This window comes from Gastrolobium bilobum, unplaced genomic scaffold (genome assembly GCF_033153095.1).
Source record: "Gastrolobium bilobum isolate Gb01-03AN ecotype WA unplaced genomic scaffold, APGP_CSIRO_Gbil_v1 utg4070, whole genome shotgun sequence".
Lineage (NCBI taxonomy): Eukaryota > Viridiplantae > Streptophyta > Magnoliopsida > Fabales > Fabaceae > Gastrolobium > Gastrolobium bilobum.
Genome location: NW_026898134.1, coordinates 41,810 through 64,557, shown reverse-complemented (window position 1 = coordinate 64,557; position 22,748 = coordinate 41,810). Strand labels below are relative to the sequence as shown.

At 36.7% G+C, this 22,748-nt stretch overlaps 2 protein-coding genes across 2 annotated transcripts; both read left to right on the top strand.

The window, feature by feature from the left end:
• The first annotated feature begins 9,392 nt into the window (after positions 1-9,392).
• LOC133313128 (UPF0481 protein At3g47200-like) lies at positions 9,393-10,631 on the top strand. The gene has a single exon (XM_061514456.1). The coding sequence runs from the start codon at positions 9,393-9,395 to the stop codon at positions 10,629-10,631; it is 1,239 nt and encodes a 412-aa protein (XP_061370440.1).
• Positions 10,632-19,655: 9,024 nt separating this feature from the next.
• Positions 19,656-22,451, top strand: LOC133313115 (uncharacterized). Its single transcript, XM_061514449.1, has 2 exons — positions 19,656-21,952; positions 22,342-22,451. The coding sequence occupies exon 1, from the start codon at positions 19,726-19,728 to the stop codon at positions 20,947-20,949; it is 1,224 nt and encodes a 407-aa protein (XP_061370433.1). The 5' UTR covers positions 19,656-19,725; the 3' UTR covers positions 20,950-21,952; positions 22,342-22,451.
• The last annotated feature ends 297 nt before the right edge of the window (positions 22,452-22,748 follow it).

Below are 22,748 nucleotides of genomic sequence, written 5' to 3'. Positions count from 1 at the left end.
AACATCAGGAACCTCAACATCAGGAACCTCAACATCAGCCGCGCCAGTGAATTGCCACACTCCTGTTTGTATGTTCTTTGTCATCTTGCACTGCTCCAGTAGACGCTTTCCAAACTTATGATTATACCCTGTGGTCTTCTTCAAGGTCACATTGCCCATGGGACACCAAAGTGCTCCAATATGCTCTGAACAAGACAAGCAAATGGAAGTGCACCCTTGTGTTTGGCCTTATACATCATCGAATAGATGTAGTGCCTCCAGTTCACCAAAGTACCATGTCAGATAGCCCACATGATGGGAATGTCATGTTCCAACACCCTTGAATGGTTGAACGCTCGCGGAAACAGAATGTGGGTGATGACATAGTGTAGTATACGGGACTCCACAGTAAGCAACCCCACCGTATAAGCAATATGTTGCCCACGGACTCTTCTCTGCTCCTGCACGATATCACCTCGTGTATATCCTGGAAGTGTGGAGTCGCTATCTGCGTCATATTCCACAGTGTCCGCAGAATCAAAGTCATACCCCAGTAACTCCAACCATACCAGAGCCGTCATTATGATATCCACCCCGCAAACCCTCGACCTCAGCTCACCCTGTACGTAGCTGAGGTTATGGTAGAAGGCCCGTACATGCAGCTCTGAATATGAACACGACAGCTCAGCCAAAACCCTAAGATGTGCTCCTTCCAACCAGCTCACAATGTTAAAACCTTCTGCTTCAAAAAATGTTGTATCAAGTGATTTGGCCCCACATATGGGTCGGTTAGCAAGGTCACGGACAAATGAATCATGAACCACGGGGTCATGCTCGAACAAGTTTCCGAATGAAAGGTCGACAGGAGCGGGCTCTTCATCTTGTTGCCTTGACGAAGACGGACGGTCTTGTCGTACCTTCTTACGTCTCTCGTTTCCCACGTTATCCGATCTTCTACGCTCAGCCATGGGAACAAGGGTACCTACAATGCAAGTGGAAACAATATCAATGGACAATAACAATATCAAAAAATTTTAAAATTCAACATAAAAAACTAAACCCTAACCCTAAAATAAAACATAAAACAAACCCTAAACCCAATCAAAAACAGCAACCCAAACCCAAACCCTCATTAATACACCCCAACCAAAACAACAGCCCTAACCCTAACCCTAAACCCTAACCCTAACCCTAACCCTAAACCCTAACCCTAACCCTAACAGGACAACCAATCATATACCCTAACATAAAAACAGAAACCCTTAACCTACACCCCAACCAAAACAGCAGCCCTTCCCCTAACCCTAACCCTAACCCTAAGCTACCACATCAACCTTAGTCAATTACCCACACATCAAACTCAACACCCTACCCCTAACCTAAACCCACAAAACCGCAAACAACCTTCTACCATAAACAAGAAATTTAAAATAACAGAAACCAAAGCATGCAGAAAACAAAAAAAAACCTAAACCTAAAACCAAATGCAAGTCAGAAAACGTTACCTACAATGTCAATTTCGCAAGTTGTGAACTAATGATGCTTCAATCGGACCTTCAAGGGATGAGATTCGAACTTGGTTGAGGAGAGGGGCTATTGGCGTGGCCTCAGTCGACTAGGGTTTGAAAATAACTCCCATTGCGAAATGAGGGGGTTTTAAAAAACCTGGTCCGCGATATTTAGTCGACTAAATAATGGCCTTAGTCGACTAAAAGTGCTCGACATTTAGTCGATCAAGGTGAATATTTAGTCGACTAAAATTCGTGTTTCTTGATTTCTGGATTTTGCCTATTTAGTCGATTAAAAGTGCAACTTGATCGACTAAATGGGGGCAGGATGGTGGATAGTTCTGGGAGAGGAGCAAATTAGTTATTAATTAATTAATGAGGGACAAAAGGGTCAAAAAGCCTAATTTTTTCAATTAAAGGACCGCTAACAGGGATAACAGGTTCTCCACCTGCTTTACACCATGCTGGCATCTAGTTCCTTTTTGTCAGTGACAGGTACTTGACATTACTAGCATATTAACACGTGGCAGTGGCATACTCATTTATGATCAGAGCAGTTTCTATAAACAGTATTTTGGAGAGAGAAAATTCCTACTATGTGATATCGGGGACGTTGACCGTACTGTTAATTTTTTTAAAATAATTTATTGAAATCCCACGCCAATAAAAAAAATTAGTCAGAATGTCACATTTTCAATCTTGCTACAACCGACAACAAATTTGATAATGTTACATGGAGAAGGATTTCGATGGTTCAGATCATCATTTATTCACTAATTTAAATCAATCAAAATCATAATAGAGAGAGGAGAAAGAAGAAATAAAAAATAATTTTTTATTCAAATATTATCTTTTAAATGAAAGAATCATATCGAACTTGAAACACCAAAAAAAATTCTTTTTAGATGACATAATTTTTTAGAGTTCAAATTCACTATCAATTATAGCAATTATAATAGTCAAAGTGCTTAATTTTCTTTTTCGAACACGTGACAGGCAAATATAAATTTGCTGTCAGAAATAATGAGTATAGTCAGTGTCAGAAAAGGAGTTAGCAAAAAAAGAAAGAATTAAATCTCTTTTGATTTCCTAATAAAAAATACGATCTCATATTTATCTCTTACAAAAAAAATAATTAGTCGGAGGTCCTTAAGAGATTCAAAGTAAACTCATTTAATTGAAATCGCAGTCCCTCTTAAATCAAAAAAGTACTCACATTAATCTTTCAAAGAACTAAAATAGGTCAATTCTAAAATTTTATAAAGATCATAAAATTAACTTCTTCTTTTTTTTGTAAGAAACAAAAATGGAGATCTTATTTTTTTGTTAAAGATCTTAAAGAGGCTTTATTAAAAAGAAAAAAAAAAGAGCTACTTTGGGGAAGAGAATATCAAAGCACTGAAATGGAGCACTAAGATGGGCTTGAAACTCATGTTGGTGAGTTGAGAGGTAAGGGTTATGGGTAGTGGGATTATTGAAAAAGATATTCTTGTTTTGGGGAAAAAGACGAGTGTGACGTGAAGTTGCTTTTGATATTGACGTAATGTTGGTGGTGACAGAGATTCTTGAGAGAGAGAACAAGACAAGAACCAGGGCAAAAGCACACTAATAAGAAGTTTTGATAAAAGATTATCCTAGTTAAAGCACCTTTGAGATGATTTGCCATACTAATGCAGTCAAAGTTGTATGATTCACGGGATCAGTCCCGTATAGTTGGATGACGGGATCAACTGCCACGTAAGAATCTGCTAGTCAGTCTCGTGAAATTTGTTGACGCCACTCAATGCTGTTGGAGGGAATGGTACTAATCCCGTCAATGTGTATGTCCGCACTCTTTATTTTATGTTTTTTCCTCTCTATATCTTTGATACGCTAAAGCTTGAGGTGGAAGAGAAGCTGAAACAATTCCATACAGAATCAAAATGCATGATCCGCGTGGCATGTTAAGGGCAAAAGTGAACCGCTTCACTTTGCCCTTAACATGCCACGCGGACCATGCCCTTTGATTTTGTATAGAATTATTTCAACTTCTCTTCCGCCTCAAGCTTTAGCGCATCGAATATAGAGAGAGGAAAAAACATAAACTAGAGAGTACCGTCATACGTATTGACGGGATTAGTACCATCCCCTCCAACAGCATTGAGTGGCGTCAACAAATCTTCCTACGTGGTCGTTGGTCCAGTCATCCAACCATACGGGACTGATCCCATCATTGAACCATACAACTTTGACTACATTAGTATGGCAAATCATCTCAAAAGTGCTTTGACTAGGATAATCTTTTACCAAAACTTCTTATTATTGTGCTTTTGCCCAATAGCCAGCGTAGCAATTTAATCCGAACCATAAAAATTAAGGGGTTTATGGTTCTCCTGCTACAGGAACAAACCATTTTTCTAAAGCAGAGAGAAGAAACGATGGAGCCCACCTAATATAAAAGCAAAAAAAAAAAAAAAAAAAAATTGGATGCATGGCTTTTTATGGTGAGAGCAGGAGAGGACTTAAGGTTGCTGCAACAGAAGATTTTGATTTCCCAAAAATTAATCGTTTTTTTTAGACACGTTGATGGTTAATTTTCAAAATTTAGTCTCGATCAAGAGTTTCTGCCCTAATGTGACTCCGTCACTGAATAAGACATAGGAGAAGTGAAATTTTCGTGAAAGTTTTATTTTTATTTTTTAGGCATTTGACAAATATATAGAAGGCTGAGTTTTAAGCCTTGTTTGTATGAATTTAAGAAAAAAAATATAATTATTTTTTAAAATAAAATTATTTTATATTTCAATCAGCATTAAAAAGAATTTTTCTGTAAAAGACAACATTTTAATATTTTTAAAAATAAAACTGTTGCCTTCTAAAAATAATATTTTAACAAAGACCTAAATGCAACGTCAATATACGGTGAAATTTTAAGCATTGATTGAATGAGATTTTAAATTTTGTTTAACGTTGTTTTTATTTTTATTTTTTTAAAGATTGTCATTTAAAAATGAAAACTAATTTGTATTCGAATCAGTACTTGAAAAGCACTTTTAATTTAAAAAATAAAAAATTTCAGCGAGGGAATAATTACAGAAGAAGGATATTCTTATTATCAAAATTTTCTATTACTAACTTACTATCTATCTATCTAATCACCGTTGAATTAAAGAGAAAGAATGCTAAATAGTTTTTAAAAAAAGAGAAAATGTTGATCCAATGATAATTAAATAAATAATAAATTAGTAGTAGAAGATTTTGATAGTAAAAATATTCTCTGATAATTACAAGCCATCTTTTCCTAAACATCAAGTCAAATTTCAGCGAGTTCTACAAGTTGCTATACATCAAATCAAATTAAAGATGCAATTTTTTTTTTCATATACTTGTAGCGAGTTCTGCACATGCAGTTTTTTTTTTTTTTTTTTAACGTTGAGAGTTGAGACTATAGTTGCTGCACCCTATAACGAGTTTACCTTTAAAATTAGAAAGATCAATTTGACCACTTAACTGGTTACAACCAGTAGTCAGTATTATGGTCTGTTTTAAGGTGTCACATTGTATTGTAGCGAGTTGTGCAGTTTTTTAGAAAAAGGAATATTCTATCTATTAAAATTTTTCATTATCAATTTATTATCTATCTAATTATCATTAGATTAACATTTTCTCTCTCTTCAATTTTTTTTTAACATTCTCTATCTTTGATCCAACAGTAATATGATGGGTAGTAAGTTAGTAATGAGAATTTTTAGTAATTAAAATATCCTCACTTAAATTTCTAACCCCCAGGCATTTTTTATTCAAGAAGTTGGCACAGTAGTTTCAGTGTCCCGTATTCAGATAAGTAGTTGAAAAAAACATAACAGTATGGTCATTGCATCCCATATATAATAACGGAAAAAATTATATTTATAAATTTTTTATTTATAAATTTTTACAAATTATATTATATTTTATGGATAAAGTACTTTTAAAATTTTATCGATAAAATATAGTGTAGTTTGTAAAAAAAAAGTTTATTAATATAACCCTTTTTTATTATGTATATTATTTTTTAAGGAATAATTATATTTATAAACTCTTACAAATAATAGTTATAACTATATATTTTGGAGAGTACATAATTATAATACTAAAGTTATTTTTTTCTCTCCCCTAGTTAGCCGACAAGTTTCTAAAGCGAGAAAAAAAAACTTAAAAAATTATACTATATACTTTTCAAAATACATAGTTATAATTATAATTTAAAATTTATATACTTTTAAATTTGTAAATATAATATTTCCTTATTTTTTATAGGAAGAAGTTCAAAAACTATCGTATATTTTATCGAGATATTTATCTCATCCCACGTTTCAGGGACCCCGATTTCATATACAAGTATTGAAGATACGAGAGTGTCTATAGGCAGAAGTGTCGTGCTCTATAGCATGATGCTGTTACTGAACCAAACATAAAATCAAGGAACTTGAGTTAATATTCTTGATAATATTTGATTTATCAAATAATTTTTTTTGATAACATCCCAGAAAATTCGATTTCTCTTAGAATAATGATTCGCAAGCACAATTTTTTTTCCTCTAACAAACAAACGTCTTTATATCACACATGGAATATCTTGGCAAAAGCACCATATTGCTAATACTAAGCAAAAATATCTCCTATTCAAAGCACACGTGGAATGTTTTACCAAAGTAGCACAATTAGTCCCGTCACTTTACTTGACACATTCAGTCCCGTCAGTATTGTTGACGAGACTTGTTTCCACGTCAGCAACTACGTGTCAAATGTTCGTTGAGTCTTGTCACAATAGTTGACGTCATCCATTCTTGTCAACATAGTTGACAGGACCAAAGGAAAAATACTTTCATAATTCCTTATTTCATTAGTATACTAAGTAATTCAGTTTACTATACTAATTCCTTATTTCATCGCGTCACATCTAATCATTTCTATACTAATTCCTTATTTCATAATTCAGTTTACCAAAAAAAAAAAAACACTTCTCATAAATTATATTTATTATTTACCCTAAACACTAATTACAATTACTAAGTAATTATTTCATTAGTAATTAATTTTTTTAGTAAATCATTTTCTATACGATTGAATGTGTCAAGTAAAGTAACGGGACTGATTGCTCTACGTTAACAAAACGTTTCAGATGTGCTTTGAACCGGAGATATTTTTGCTTAATATTAGCAATTCGGTGCTTTTACCAAATATCTCTTTCATGTTGTAAGGGAGTTGTGGCCAGCTGTGCATTATTTATTGGATTTTCATTAACTTTTCATTTTACTATTTATTTTGTTGTTCTTATCATTTTGGATGCAAAATATTTTCTGAAAAAGTATCATGACTACCGACTGATTCCCACAGTTTCGTTAGGATTTGGCAAGATCATAAAGTCAAGAGTTTGCCTGTATACTCTGAGGGATCATATCTCAGCTATAGATATGAGAGGTGATTAAAAAATTTCTTGGCTAGACTTGGCGAGGCACGCCCATCAATCGGCTTGGAGTTCTTTGTATAATGTGATTTGCGGGGTAGCAAAATTTATGGTTAGTTACTCGAAAATTTTGACTAAATGTGGAATTAAAATGGATGTTATGCAAGATGATATAAAAAAGTTGTTCCATTAATGGCTTTTTATTATATTTGTTTTTGTTGCATTTACTTATATATAATTGATAATATTTACTTTCTACTCTTTATTTTATGTTGTAGATGGATCATGTTAGTATTGAATATCCACACAGATGCAAGAGACAACCATACTTGTGTATCTACAAAAAAACTTTTCTTTTTTATTCTTGCTTTCTTGCTCTTTTTCTCTTGATCTACATTTCATACAAACTATCGAAGGCTATTTATAAGCTATAAAACTGACCAACATAACTCCACACATAACACCCTCATTACTTTATAACTGACATAACTGACTCATTAATATTCTAACTGACATAACTGACTCATTAATGTCCACTAACACAAACCTAAGGACATGACTCTTCACCAGAAAACTCTTCACATTTCTATTTTCTATTTTCTATTTTTATCTCATTAAAATTTAACCCAACAAAACTCCCCCTTAAATTTTAATTCTTCTTTTTGAATTTTCCACAGGTTGATTTTTTTCCGCGCTGCTTCCATGTTGCACTCATTTCTTCAATTTTTTTTTTGTCCGGCGGTTCCTTCATTGGTGGAAGATAGACAATCTTGAATTTTTCTTCGTCGACCTCATCCTCCGATATACTTCCACATCCATTCTTACATGTATGATCATCACACAAGTCATCATACTGATCAGTATCTGTATCACTATAACGTCCCATTAGTTTTACAACACCTATGCCAATTTTAATACTTTCAGATTCAACATGTGCTACATTAATAGCACGTTGGGCCTCATCAACCACAGTAACCCCATCACTCATTGAGGACCGTTGATTCCTATCATCAAGCAAATAACTCAACGCATCATTTTCTGATTCCGCCCCACGATCTTCTTCTGGTTTACGCTTTAGCCAAAATGATTCCGCCATAAAAGTAACTCTAGGCTCCTCATCGCCGGGTTCCCTATCCACAATCACACCTTCCATTTTTCCGCTCTCAGTTTCTTCATCGCCGGGTTCTTCTTCAATAAGTCCAGCTTCCACGCGCCTCATCAATGGAATTTCAGACCACCGTCCTCCAGGGAAATGGTCTCTTTTCGGTGGTGTCGACATCTTCCACTTCCACCATAAATTCAATGCAGTCTCCGACTTCTGACTTCCAACCCGAATCGCGCCTATGCCGGTCTCCGACATCAACCTCATCATACCGGGGTCGAGCTCTTCTCCAAAACATGAACTCAGTGAATTAGCCGGGATCTCCCACATCCCGGTTATCAACACGGAACTCGGATTCACGGTCTCCTCCATGCCGGTCTCCATCAAGCACCTCGGCTTCTCAATCTCCTTTCCGATTTTCAATTCTGTCTCCAGACACTCAGGTTCCGCGAAGTCTTCTACCTCGACAATGGACTCGGCGTTCCCGTCCTTCTCCGCTTCGATCTCGGCTCCTTCGTTCTCCTCCTCTTCTATCTCGGCTCCCTTGTTCTCAGTCATCTCCATCGTCTTCTTCTCCGAGTCATCTCTTACGCGCTCCGACACGTCAATCTCCTCCGCGGATGCGTTGCCGTTGGCAACCTCGGATTCCGCCATCTCGGTCTCTTCTTCATCCGCATCATTCTCCTCATCTTCATCATCATCATTGAAGATTTCATCTTCTTCATTAATCAGATCAAAACGTCCAGGCAAGTATTTTGTTATGAAGGCCATTAGAAAATCCTTCCACATATTATTAAAGTCGCGGCAATTCCATGTATGGAACCATTTGATTGCGCTTCCTCTGAGTCTTCTCATGGCTACCTGCCATTTGTCCTCCGTCCAGGTTTTTTCTTTCCAAAAATGTTCCTTCAAATAGAGAAGCCAATCCAATGCTTCATCCTTATCTCCATGGAAGAGTGGCACCTCCAACTTGCTCTTTTTCTCCATAGCTCTGATACCGATTTGTTAGAATTGAATATCCACACAGATGCAAGAGACAACCATACTTGTGTATCTACAAAAAAACTTTTCTTTTCTATTCTTGCTTTCTTGCTCTTTTTCTTTTTCTCTTGATCTACATTTCATACAAACTATCGAAGCCTATTTATAAGCTATAAAACTGACCAACATAACTCCACACATAACACCCTCATTACTTTATAACTGACATAACTGACTCATTAATATTCTAACTGACATAACTAACTCATTAATGTCCACTAACACAAACATAAGGACATGACTCTTCACCAGAAAACTCTTCACATTTCTATTTTCTATTTTCTATTTTTATCTCATTAAAATTTAAAATTTAACCCAACAGATCAGACGCGTAATGATGTTGCAAAACAGATTGAAGAAAAGCTGGCCAAGGCAGAACCTCTACATAACAACTGAATGTTGTATCTACAGGGTTCCCTATGAAATCCGCCAGTTCAACGATGATGCATACACCCCAAAAGTTATTTCAATCGGCCCTTATCACTATGGCCATGAAAGACTGCAAAACATGGAAAGCCACAAATTGATATATTGCAAAAGATTCATAGAACGAACTAAGACAAGCTTAGAGAGTTTGGTGAGCTGCGTGCAAGAGTCAGAACCAGATGTTCGTCGTTGTTACTCTGAAAGCATTAAGCTTAGTGTGGAGGAATTTGTCGAACTGATATTGGTGGATTGTTGCTTCATATTTGAATTGTTCTTAACGCACGATTCGAAGGTTGGTAATGCTATCCCATTCGAAGGTTGGTTGGAAAGTTGTATTGCATATGATTTGCTTCTACTCGAGAATCAACTTCCTTTCTTTATTCTTGTTAAGTTATACACTCTAGCTTTACCCTCGTCCTTGAATAATAATATTGATCAGTACCCTCCTTCTCTTGAAAATCTCATTTTTAAATATTTTAAGAAGTGCAACTTACAACTTCGGGACACTACTGCTAGCATGAAACACTTCACAGATATGCTCAGAATCTCTCACTTACCACCACCTGATGCACGTCCTGCAAGGACGGGTCAATTACCGAGGCAGATTTATAGTGCAACCGAGTTAGTTGAAGCAGGAGTGAAGTTTAGGGTGAAGAAAGAAGGCCACTTGTTAGACTTCAAATTTTCAGGACATCATCTTGAAATACCAAAATTGTATTTGGGGGATGATACTGAAATTTTGTTTCGAAATATGATGGCTTTGGAGCAATTTCACTATCTTCATGAATCCTACTTCACTGACTATGTTGTAGTCCTTGATTACCTTATCAACACAAGCAAGGATGTGGATGTCCTTGTTCAAAATGAAATAATCAAAAACATGTTAGGCAATAACGAGGCCGTGGCTGAACTGTTCAATGGTCTTTACAAAAATATTGTACAGACGAGGTTTAATTCTGATTACAGTTATATTTCCAGTCAGTTGGAAAAATATTGTAATCATCCTTGGAATGAAGCAATGGCAACTTTGAGACGTGATTATTGGAGGACTCCATGGCAAATAGTTGCTTCCATTGCTGGAATTTTATTGCTTATTCTTACGGTTATTCAAACAGTATGTTCTGTCCTCCAAGTGTTGCACCCTTAATGCTTGTTTAGTTTAGGCATGATTATTGTTCCGGATGACCTAACTACTACGCGGCCCAATGGCTCAGGCTCAACTTCAGGCTCCAACCCACATCAGCCCTAAGGGCTGACGTGGACCCTCTCATCCCCCAATGTTGCGACGCGTCCAAGGCGAAGCACCAAAATGTCCCATCTTGGGATCTTAACCCCCAAAGGTGACCTTCACAGGCACCTGAAAGGGAAACTGCCCCTTTGCCCAACGCTGACATCGCCAGGCACAGAAGGCGCAACGCTGCTACAACAGCAGCGCCTGCCACGCCAAACACTGCCACCACGGGAGTGAATCTCAAGGAGGGTTGACCTCTTCCTCATCAACCCACACCATTTTCCCTATAAATAGCCCCCTTGGGCACACCATGAAGGTATCTTATGTATCGTTATTCTGCCCATTTACTTTGAATCATATTATCTCTTACCTATCCATTGTTGATTGCTTGCTTGTACTTGGCACAATACTTCTTAGCCTGGTCTATACCCGCGCTAAGGGTATTATCCATACAGTGACTCATTCCTGAAGAGAACATAGTGGGCTTATAGATCCTAACGGTACAATTATCATGAATTTATTTTTCCTGATGCTGTTGGAAATTGTACTCCTTTCTCGTAAGGGTTATCAAAACATTATGTTTTATATGAAAAGTAGGTTGTTACTTGTTAGTTTATTTTTTATATATATGTTGGTTGAACAATCCTGATGCCAAAATCGTAATGCAAGTAATATGCAAATATTACTCTAATATACCTAAATTTTATATCAGCACCGATACTGTAAAAGTGCCATGACATGCTAAATTTATATTGATTTTAATTAAAAAAAAATAGAGACACTTGTATCTGTTCATTAAAGCAAGATCACAGGTTTGACAAATCTGTAATCCAAAAATAAGGCTAACAATATTTCAGCCAGTTGAATCAAAAACATAATTTGGGAAAAAATGTGTGTCATTTTGATAGAGTTAACTATCTAGAAAGGTAATACAGAGAGGAAATATACGTAATATGATATCATCAACGGCAATTCAAGGATGCCGGCAACTCCAGAAGGTTTTTGCAGGGAAGAAAGAGAAGTTTGTTACAAGATATTTTGCATAAACCCTTAAGTGGTCCCCCTATCAACCTATATAGCAACAGAAAGCAAAATTATAAAATCACATTACTGATGGGCCTATGTATAACACAACCCATTATTTCTACTACTTCTTGCTGATCAGCCCACCATGAGCCCTTCTCACTCACAGCCCATTACCCACTTCCATCTACCAACATCAGAGTTCCTCAACTGGCCACGTGGCCACATCACTCACCCACCATCTAGACACCTGTCAGCATCACAAAGTCCCTGAGCCATTGAGGTGTCCGCTTCTCTCTCCTCTTTAACCCACGTTGTTCTTCTCTGCTCGGTTCTACTCTATGTCCTTCATCTTCTATTTTATCTTCCATAGCCACTGAGTTCGAGGGATCAGTGTGACCCCTTGGAGGACCTGTCTGACCATGCGGAAGGTTCATATCACATTTTAAATTACACAAGTTGTGTTATTTTCTAGACACAAAGATGTGAGACTTATATTTTTTTATCTTTATTTTTTTTCAATAGGACTCACATCTCTTTATGTCTGAAATAATACAACTTTTAAAATCTAATCAAAATTAATAAAGCTGCATTTCAGTCTCAAGTATATCAAACTAACGATTCTATAGATGCTCATAATAATTCTGTAACAAAATCCAGATGATAACTAAATAAAAAGTTCAAGTTAATTATTCCACCGGATGTGGTAATCTTCTACTTGAGTAACAAACATTTCTTACTCAGGTAAGAGGATTCTTTTTAAGCAACCAACAAACTTCGGTAGTGAATTAGTTCACTTATGAACGTTCAACCAAAAAGAACAAACTCAAAACCAACAAGGCTTATATCACAAATGAAACCAATCAGAACCTGCAAATGAACAGGGTTGCTGCTAAGAACTTCCCTAAAGAAAATTTTATTTATCAAAACAAAAAAAATTGCTATTCCACCAATTGATTATTTTCAAGATTGATGGGAAATTTATTTCCCAAAATAATGTTCTAATTAGGTTAAGGCAGCACCCATATTTAAAATTGCATGTTACCGTAAAATTTTGGAATACTGTAACTTTTGATTCTCGGGAATCCAAATCAGATAATATTTTTTTTATTTCATTTAAGTTTTTGAGATTCACATAATGACTCTTTATTTGACATATTTTATCTCTCACAAATTTAGTTCAAATTTATAACAATGGTATCATAATCACAAGAGTTTTTAAATCCAGAAGCATATGTTAGGATAATAACATATGATGTTTGCCAAATTTTGGCGGGAAGAGGTAGAAACTCTTGATTTGTTTAGTTTCCTTGATTTCCAAACCACTTTTATTGAGATTTTAATTAATTAAATTTTTATATGTTAGAGTTGTAGTAACATGTGCGATACAATAGTTAATTTCATTTTTGTGAAAAAAAAAAACAAAGAAAAAGTGAGAGAAAAAATGGAGAACCCTAGCGTACGAAAAGAAGGAACATAATAGAGATAGACGATAGCTTCAAAGGCATCAAGTATGGCCAGTATGTTATTGGTTATGCCTTCTATGTGAGTTCTCCATTTTTGCTCTCACTTTTTCTTTGCAGTTTTTTTCTTGTGATTGTGGTACTATTGTTGCAAAATTAAACTATGTTTGTGAGAGATAAAATATGACAAATGAGGTCGCGTAAATCTTCACAAATTATGTGAAATCAAAAAAAAAAAATCTAATTTGAATTTCCAAGTCAAAAATTATAATTTTCTGAATTTTTACGATAACAAAACTGTCTAGGATAACGATATTATGACATTTGGCATACCCATGTGAATTCGGGGAGGGAAGAGTCGCAGCACTCACCTGAAAAAAATAATGAATGCCCTAGGGGATAGCGGCACTCGGTACCACTGACCCCTCGGCACTAAACAACTTCCGCTGATAAATATCGGAAATGATATCAAATTGTTACGTTAAAATTTCAAAGACCCCGCTTTCGTCAGAGTGCCAAAAAATTCATGAGCTGACATGCTTTCTAGATTACATGCATCATGCGCAAGGAGTTTCAAGGGTTCAACGGTAAGGAATTTGAACCAAAATAGAGAAAAGTTCAAAATTCGTAAGGCTAGCACAAGACCAACATGGTACAACATAGTGATCCAAAGCAGTGTAGTAGCAATACAGTTACACAACCACTAATATTATACTACACACAAGTTAAGCAATTCAAAACAGTCCAAAGATACACCAATATACAAGTATCATTCTCTTTCGAAATCTACCACACAACAAAGATTTTATATTACAACTTACAAGTTACAAGTATATCATCACAGCATTAAACAAAAAAAAAAAAATACAAGTCAAGTTTCAGCTATAAAAAATCAAATATCCCAACCAACGACCAGAACTAGCCTCAACATGGGAGTCTGACTTTCCACTTTGATTCTGCCAATGTCATACAAGGCAGTGAGTTGTTCAGACTCACAACCTCGTAATCAGTTATGTGTATACATTCTAGATCCTCTAGACACTTCACTTATATCTTTATCAAATTTGATCAACTTTTGCTCCAAATATTAAAATCCAAGGTCGCCCAATTTGAAAAGATAGAATACAGACTGTCCTCAAATGTCAACCAATGCAATGTGCAAGAATCTGATTAGTTCATATATACAACAAGGTCTTTCAGCCACAGAGGTAAGGCTTCAAATATTTTTATTTTGACATAAGATTGGCATGCTTAACGATGTGTGAAATTTTTTTATTTTGAAGATTAATATCGAATAATAATATAGTTGTCGATCAAGTTTACTAATATTAATAAGTATGGTGGCCTAAAATTGAATAGTCTTAAATACAGGAAAAAGTAATATTTCCTGAAAATCGAGAACAAGTCTTAGCTTTGGAACGTCTTAGTATATTGAGCATTCTGTGGTGGAAGGTATTTTCCAACTGCAAGTTGTAGGACAAATGCCCTTGAACTCGAACTTATCTCATTCATGTTTAAAGGATTTAACATGAGTTGAGGCTCATTTGGAAGGGCCCAAAAGATCTCCCCAGCCTCCAGAAACTCAAAAGGTTAGTGCTTGTGGGATGCAAAAACTTGTAAATCATCTTCTCCCCACTATTGTTGGCAGCCTAGCATAGTTGAGTGAACTGGTTACGAGGAAGTGTGGAAAGTTGGAGCAGATCATTTATTCAGATTACAGTGTCGGTGCGCTCTGGTTGGTTCTCAGATTACAGTGTCCCAACGTGTCCTAACCAATGATGCACGGACGAGACACGACACGACACAGCGACACGTTAATTCTAAAAAATGACATATTTCGACATGTTGGGACACGTTTTGATATTAAATAATATTTTTAATATATATAATATAATTTATATTTAATAGATATAACAGTCAATAATAAGTCATATAACCAATCAAATATTTAAATTTCATAACATAAATATAAACAAAAATAATTTTCCGTATCTTGTTATTTTTCACGTCAAATTTTATAACAGAAAAAAATTGATTTATAAATAATTTTTTTTAATTTTTAGTTAATAAAATTATTATCCGGAATCATAATCAAAATCAAAGACATGTTGAGCTGTTTTATCTTCTTCTTTTTTCATTCTCTCTCTTTCTCACTCGCTCCTTCTTATTACGCTTGAGACCCTCTTATTGTTGCAAGCTGTAATTGGATGGGAGCAATTTTGGACTCAACTTATTAAGAGTGCTCTCTCTCTCTGAAGAAGAGTGTTCACGTATGAGCTTTCTCCTAATGTCACCCATGGTTTTGAGACGCCTCGCTCTGTTTTCTCCTCCACGCGTCTCTCTCTCTCTCTTGTTCCCATTTCGAGTTTTCATTTCCTCTTCTGACAATGAGATCAAAGTTATAGCCTTTTTTTCCCTTCTTCTTCTTTCTCATTGTTATTATCATTTTTTTGTGGGGTTAAAAAAAATAGAAAAGAAAATACAGAAAAGAAAGGGAGATATTGTTGGAAAAACGCAAACAGGTGTTGCTATTTTTGTGTTTCCTGAGTTGGGTTTGTGAGATCAGACCCCAAAAATGGAACCTTTATTCAATTGGTGGGGAAATAGAGTCACAGAGGAACCCCTGTGGTTGTGAAGATGGAGAACCCAAACTGGTCCATGGTTGAGCTTGAGGGTCTCACTGAGGAAGAAGATTTCATCATTGCAGACTCATCTTCAGGTCTTCCCAGAGACAAAGGAAGAGGAAAAAACGCAAAGCAACTAACTTGGGTTCTTCTCCTCAAAGCTCACAGAGCCGCAGGTTGTTTGGCTTCCGTTGCCCCTGCATTTTTGGGGCTAGTCTCGGTTGAGATTTATAGTCCCACATTGGTTGTATGTGCAACTAATGTGAAGTTTTATACGGTCTTGGGCACTCCCACCCTTTGAGCTAGCTTTTGGGGTGGTGTATCCCAAGGTTCTTTACATGGTATCAGAGCCTCGCCGCCCCCCACTTTCTCTTGTGGCGTTTCTTAGCACAGGTAGGCTGGGCCTGTTGCATTGTCCACTCTTCAAGCCCAATGGGCTCTCGTGTGAGGGGGCGTGTTGAGATTTATAGTCCCACATTGGTTGTATTGATTTTTATCCACCTTTGCCCATTATTGAACCAGAACCTACCTTCCATATTCCTGAATCCGGGTGCCAAATCCCAACTTACCTGCCCACCATTAACAAGCTGAACCCGAAGCACCACCCGCACAGCAGCTCCGTAAATCTAACAGAATAACCAGACCTCCAAGTAAATTCAAAGATTTTGTATGTACCACCACTACTTATCCCATCCAAGATCATGTCTGCTATAAAAATGTTTCATTGAACCATAGAGCATTCCTTGCTGCAATTGATGAGATTTCTGAACCAAGCACCTATGAAGATGCTAGAAAAATTCCTGAATGGAAGAACGCAATGAGCGAAGAAATAGCTGCCCTTGAAAAGAACCAGACTTGGGAAATTGTCACCTTGCCTAAAGGCAAACACACTGTTGGCTGCAAGTGGATCTATAAGATTAAATATAAAAGTGATGGCAGTATTGAAAGACATAAAGCTCGCCTAGTAGCAAAAGGATACACACAAACTCATGGAGTTGACTACAATGAAACATTTGCTCCGGTAGCTAAAATGAATACTGTGAGAGTCTTAATGTCTGTAGCTACAAACCTCAACTGGCCTTTGTTCCAGATGGATGTCAAAAATGCTTTTTTGCATGGTGAACTTGAAGAAGAAGTGTACATGGATCTTCCACCCAGTCAGTCAATGCTTATTCACTCTGAAAAAGTATGTAAGCTTAGAAAGGAAATTTATGGCTTAAAACAGTCACCTCGAGCATGGTATAAAAAACTAAGTACAGCACTAATGGCATTCGGATTTAGCAAAAGTAATTCTGATTATTCTCTATTTATCAAACACCACTCGGGTTTCACCACAGCTGCATTAATCTACGTTGATGACATTCTCATCTCAGGAAGTGATCTTAAGGAGATAGAGAAGCTGAAGGCATTTCTTAGCAGGGAATTCGATATCAAAGACTTAGGGCCTTTAAAGTACTTCTTAGGCATTGAAGTGGCAACCTCTAGCACAGGATTGTTCATATCACAAAGAAAATATGTCTTGGACTTGCTCAAGGAAACTGGAAAATTAGCAGCCAAACCTGCAGATACTCCAATGGAGTACAACAATAAATCTGAAGGAGATCCCTCTTTGTTACCAAATCCTCAACAATTCCAAAGATTGGTGGGAAAATTGATATACCTTACCATTACTAGGCCTGAAATCTCATACACCGTGAGCTACATCAGCCAATTTCTACATGCTCCCACTGTGGGTCATATGAATATAATTGACAGACTCCTCAGATACTTGAAGTCATGTCCAGGAAAAGGGATATGGATGAAGAAAAATGGTCACATCAACTTAGTTGGTTATGCAGATGCCGATTGGGCAGGAAATCCGATGGACCGAAGATCAACTTCAGGTTTATGCACCTTTATAGGTGGGAATCTTGTCACTTGGAAAAGTAAGAAACAAAGTGTTGTTGCAAGATCTAGTGTTGAGGCAGAATACAGAGCTATGGCTTCAACAACTAGTGAAATAATTTGGCTGCGAGGACTCATACAAGACCTGACTAATGAAGCACCAAAAACTCCTACGGTACTACATTGTGACAATCAGGCTGCTATCCACATTGCTTCAAACCCGGTATTTCATGAAAGAACCAAACACATTAAAGTAGATTGCCACTTTGTAAGAGAAAAAGTTCAAAAAGGGATCATTTGTACTCCTTACACTCGCAGTGAAGACCAACTTGCTGATATATTCACCAAAACTTTGTTAAAGCACACCTTTCAAAACATAGCTGCCAAGTTGAATCTAGTTGACATTTTTGCTCCAACTTGGAGGGGGAGTGTTGAAAGTAGAGAAAATTGTGGAGAAAAATATGGGAATACAGTAGATAAGGCTTATCTTAATTTAATAGATAATAAGGATTGGGCTTATTGTAAATTTATATTCAAATTACTGTTGTTACTTATCTCATTGTATCAACTTTTATTTAAAGCCAATGGAACCTCCCTGATAAAAACATAGAAAGCAGGGGGAGATATTCAGAGGAGTAGGTCAGATTTGACTGAACCTCTTTAAGACTCTGTGTCAAAATTGTGCTTCATTTATTTGCCCTTTTATTTTAATATGGTATCAACGCCTCGCCGCCCCCCACTTTCTCTTGTGGCGTTTCTTAGCACAGGTAGGCTGAGCCTGTTGCATTGTCCACTCTTCAAGCCCAATGGGCTCTCGTGTGAGGGAGCGTGTTGAGATTTATAGTCCCACATTGGTTGTATGTGCAACTAATGTGGAGTTTTATAAGGTCTTGGGCACTCCCACCTTTTGAGCTAGCTTTTGGGGTGGTGTATCCCAAGGTTCTTTACAGTCTCCGCCGTGAAACGCCGCGTGGATTCTGGAAGAACGGACGTTGACAACGACAGTGCTGTTGGTGGATGGGAGAAGGAGAACCCTGTCGGAACGTGGCTACCCATTTATAAATGATTTTTTTTTTTAATTTTTAGTTAATAAAAAACAATGTGTCCAAGCGTGTCCCAGCATTGACCACGTGTCTGAAAAAGTTGACTGCGTGTCGGAAAAACGTGTTGAAGAGTTGACCGCGTGTCCCCAAATGTCGAACGCGTGTCGGAACGTGTCCGTGTCGGACAGTGTCGGACACGCAAATTTTTAAAAAATGCACGAGTCCGTGCTTCAGAGGTCCTAACAATGTAAGCACCAGAGCATATCGTTTATTCAGATTATACTTAAAATCAAAACGTACGCTCATGTATAGAAATTTATTTTTTAGAATTAATGTATTGGAGTGTCATATCTCGTGTTTTGTGTCAATGTCATGTCAGTGCAATATAGCTAGTGATAACTTATTTTCATTGACTAAAGAAATTCTTTACTCTTATGTGACATTTGGTAGATGAGAAATTTTTTTTTATCCAGAAATTACAATTTTTAGGAATATGATCGAAAAATGAGTTTTCTGGGAATCTTATCAAAAAGTTATTTGGTAGAGTAGAGTATTATAAGAAATATTGAATTAATTTTTTTAAGACTATGTTTGGTTGTATTAAATTTTTCTTTGCCACATAAATCCTAGAATCTCACATGATATTCCTGGATGGTATTTTCAAAAAACAATTACAAACAAAATAAAATTCTGAAAAAATCAGATTCCCTAAATTTTTTTAAAAATCTTGTAGCAAACTTGATAAATAAAATTACTATTTACAATTTCCCGAAAATCCTCAAAAAAAGCTTGTACCCTAATATATTTTACACAATTTTGATCTATTTATACTAAAGTGTAGCCAACCTAGGTCATATATACTCCTGTCACAACTCCATTTTTGTCCATTAACCGCTTCGACAAAACGATGTCGTAATCCCTGATTCCTTCTTCAAACCATTTTAGGGTTTTGTCTTGCAGCCCCAAACTAAAAATGGCATTTCTTGGGACCCGGATCCAAACGACAACACGGTTCAACCTTTCACCCGGACACAAGTTCCTTCGGATGTCGATGGCACAGGGCAAATCCAAGAGACCCAGTTGCCCATCTTGTTCCAAACCCTTACGAACATGTCTCTGCTCTCGAATCCTTAACCCGGGCATCGATAATTCGGTGAATGTAACCATTCTACAGCACGCGCTAGAGTTTAAGCACCCGCTTAATTCTACTAGAATCGCTAGACTTGGCCTCAAGAATCTCTGCGTTGCAACTGTTTCTGATGTTAATTTTGAAGCTCGGTTCGTGATTCGGTTAATAGATCCGAATTCCGAATCGGATTCGGTTGGAAATGTGCCAAATGGTTTGTTCTCTCATCAGTCTTGGGAAATTGGTGAGACCCAGAAGTTAGTTTCTGAGAAAGGTTCTAACTTGATTGATAGTGCTGGAAAATGTGGTTTGCAAAATGATATTGGAGATATTCAAAGTCCTCCTGTTCCTGCTGAAGTTGTGAACCGAGTAAGTATCATTGATGGCGTAGTGGTGAATGATGAAGTTGAGAAAAATCTAATTCATTCAAATTGTGATCTAACTAGAGTTGTCCATGAAAAGAATAGAGGGCCTGCTATTACTGTTGCCATTGGCAAATATGGTGCTATTAGCTCTCTGTCTCATATTTGGATGCAACAATGTCAATCCCCCATGTTCAGTTTTAACGAGATTTTGGCTTATCCTGAAGCTTGTGAAGCACTCTCAAAAGGGTTTTTGGTGAAGAAGTTGCAAAGGAAGCAATTGGACAGGGGCATTAACTTGGAAGAATATGAAGAATTTGAGCTTAAGGTTCCTCCTGGATCAGCACTACTATTTCCTTCTGATAAGGCTGTTAATATTAGCGACCTAGATGCTATTGGGTTTGAGGTGAAGAACTTGATTGTTCTGGATGGAACATGGGCTAAGGCAAAAAGAGTTTATAGTGAAAACCCTTGGTTGAACTTTTTGCCGCATTTGAAATTAGAAGTGAACGGGATGAGCTTATACAGTGATGTGAGGCATCAGCCTAAGGCTGGTTATTTGTCAACCATTGAGAGCATTGTATTAGCCTTGAAAGCAGTTGGGGAGAATCACGAGGGCTTGGATAATCTCCTGGATACTTTTGAGTCCATGGTTGGAGATCAAAGACGCTGTAAAGATGAGAGACTGAGTAAACTCTTTCCCAGTTGAGGCCCTTTCTTCTTTTGATTGAACAACTTGAAACAAGTTGCTTGAATCCAAAGAAAATATTTGGAGTAAATTATGAATCATGAAACTTCTTAGTGTTTTTGGTCCCTGTATCCTTTCTCTGCATGCAACACATGAATTCCACTGGATTATCTGCATGTAATATGTAGTTATGTACGGAGAAATTATACTCTCAATGGTTTAATTGGAAGTATACAGATTATTGCTATGCCACATCTGCTACATACGGGTAGGAGCAGACTTAAATAAAATGATTAGTTACTGATCGAACTATGCTATTATTAAGAGGGTGGGAGCTGTATCAATGTTTTGGCACAATGCGTGAGATATATAATGAGGTATAAATGTTGGGAGATAGAGGGCAAGTTACACATATCCCAAATAGATCCTAGTACAATGGTAGAACCAACTTGTAAGTATTCCCTCTTCCATTTGGAAAATATGGAACATACTTGTCTGCAAGATGTTCTTGAGTAAAAGGAAGAGCACGGTGGGGAATTTGTTATGGGAAATTCTCTCCAGGAAAACATCGAGCTGTGAAGTATTGATGACATGCGAGGCTATCCGGGTCCATGAAAGACTAGTGTTAGATACTTAGATTGTTAACTTTGGGTAAAGAATACAGTAGGAGGATGGAATAGAAAATTCCTTCCTTAGAGAACTAACTAGAGGAGTCAATATCTGAGAACTAACCAGATATTGGGCAACAGAAGTTGTATTCCAATTAGGAGTTGTAGTATTATCATAATCCAGAAACTTCAGCCGCAAGGCAGGCACAGGCCCAAGTGTCTTCCAGAGTAACATTGTGGATGATAGGATGGTTATCAAGTGAACTATAGATGCAAAACCATACTGATTGCATTCCACCTGTGATGGAGAGACGGGAATTTTGGTGCAGACCTCTTACAATGGTAGCGGTACAGAATGAAAAATCAGTCTTTACTGAATGCTGTTCCCCAAGAACTACGACCTTCTCTGTACTAGAGTATGTAACTATAACTGTAACTGGTACTGGTACTGGTGCACCTAGAGCAGTCATTTGTTAGTTGTATGTTGATGGCTGTTTTAAGATGCTATTAGATGTTAATTGTGTTGGCAATTCCCATTTTGTTACATATTTTTTATTTAAGTAAAATGCTAGTGTTATCTCCTTAAAATAATAGTATATTTTGATGGCAAGATATTTTCAAATAATAGGGGACAAATATATTTCTCTCCTTTACCCTCTTGAAACTTTCACCACATACAAATTTGTGTTACCGGAACGGGGTTCGTCTTTAACATCTTTATTAAATCGCTTTATGATGGTTTATGATGGTATAGATGTAATTGGATTCTTTGTGAAAAGATAGGTAAATATTATGTTTTATGCAGATGCATCCAACAGATGACAGATCCACATTCCACTCCACTGGCAAAAATTTAGCATAACCGCAAAAGGTTTTGATAATTACACTGTTCCTACACTTGTAATATGTTTTTTGCTCTCTTTTTTTTTTTTTTTTACCTTTCAAGACATCGATCAATTTAATTCTGGTCAAGCCCCACTATGTGATGTTATTTCATGATTGAAAGGTCATGAGTTCGAATTCAAGAAATAATTTCTTTGTAATTATACAAGAATAAGGCTGCATATATAGATTAACTCCACCTCACACTCGTTCGGATTTAACGGGAGTGGTTTGGCACACCTGGTTGGGACGATTCTAAATTTTTCCCTACAAATGACGGGCTATTAATTCTTTTGTAATAAATTAATAAAAATTTTGTACCAAAAGAAA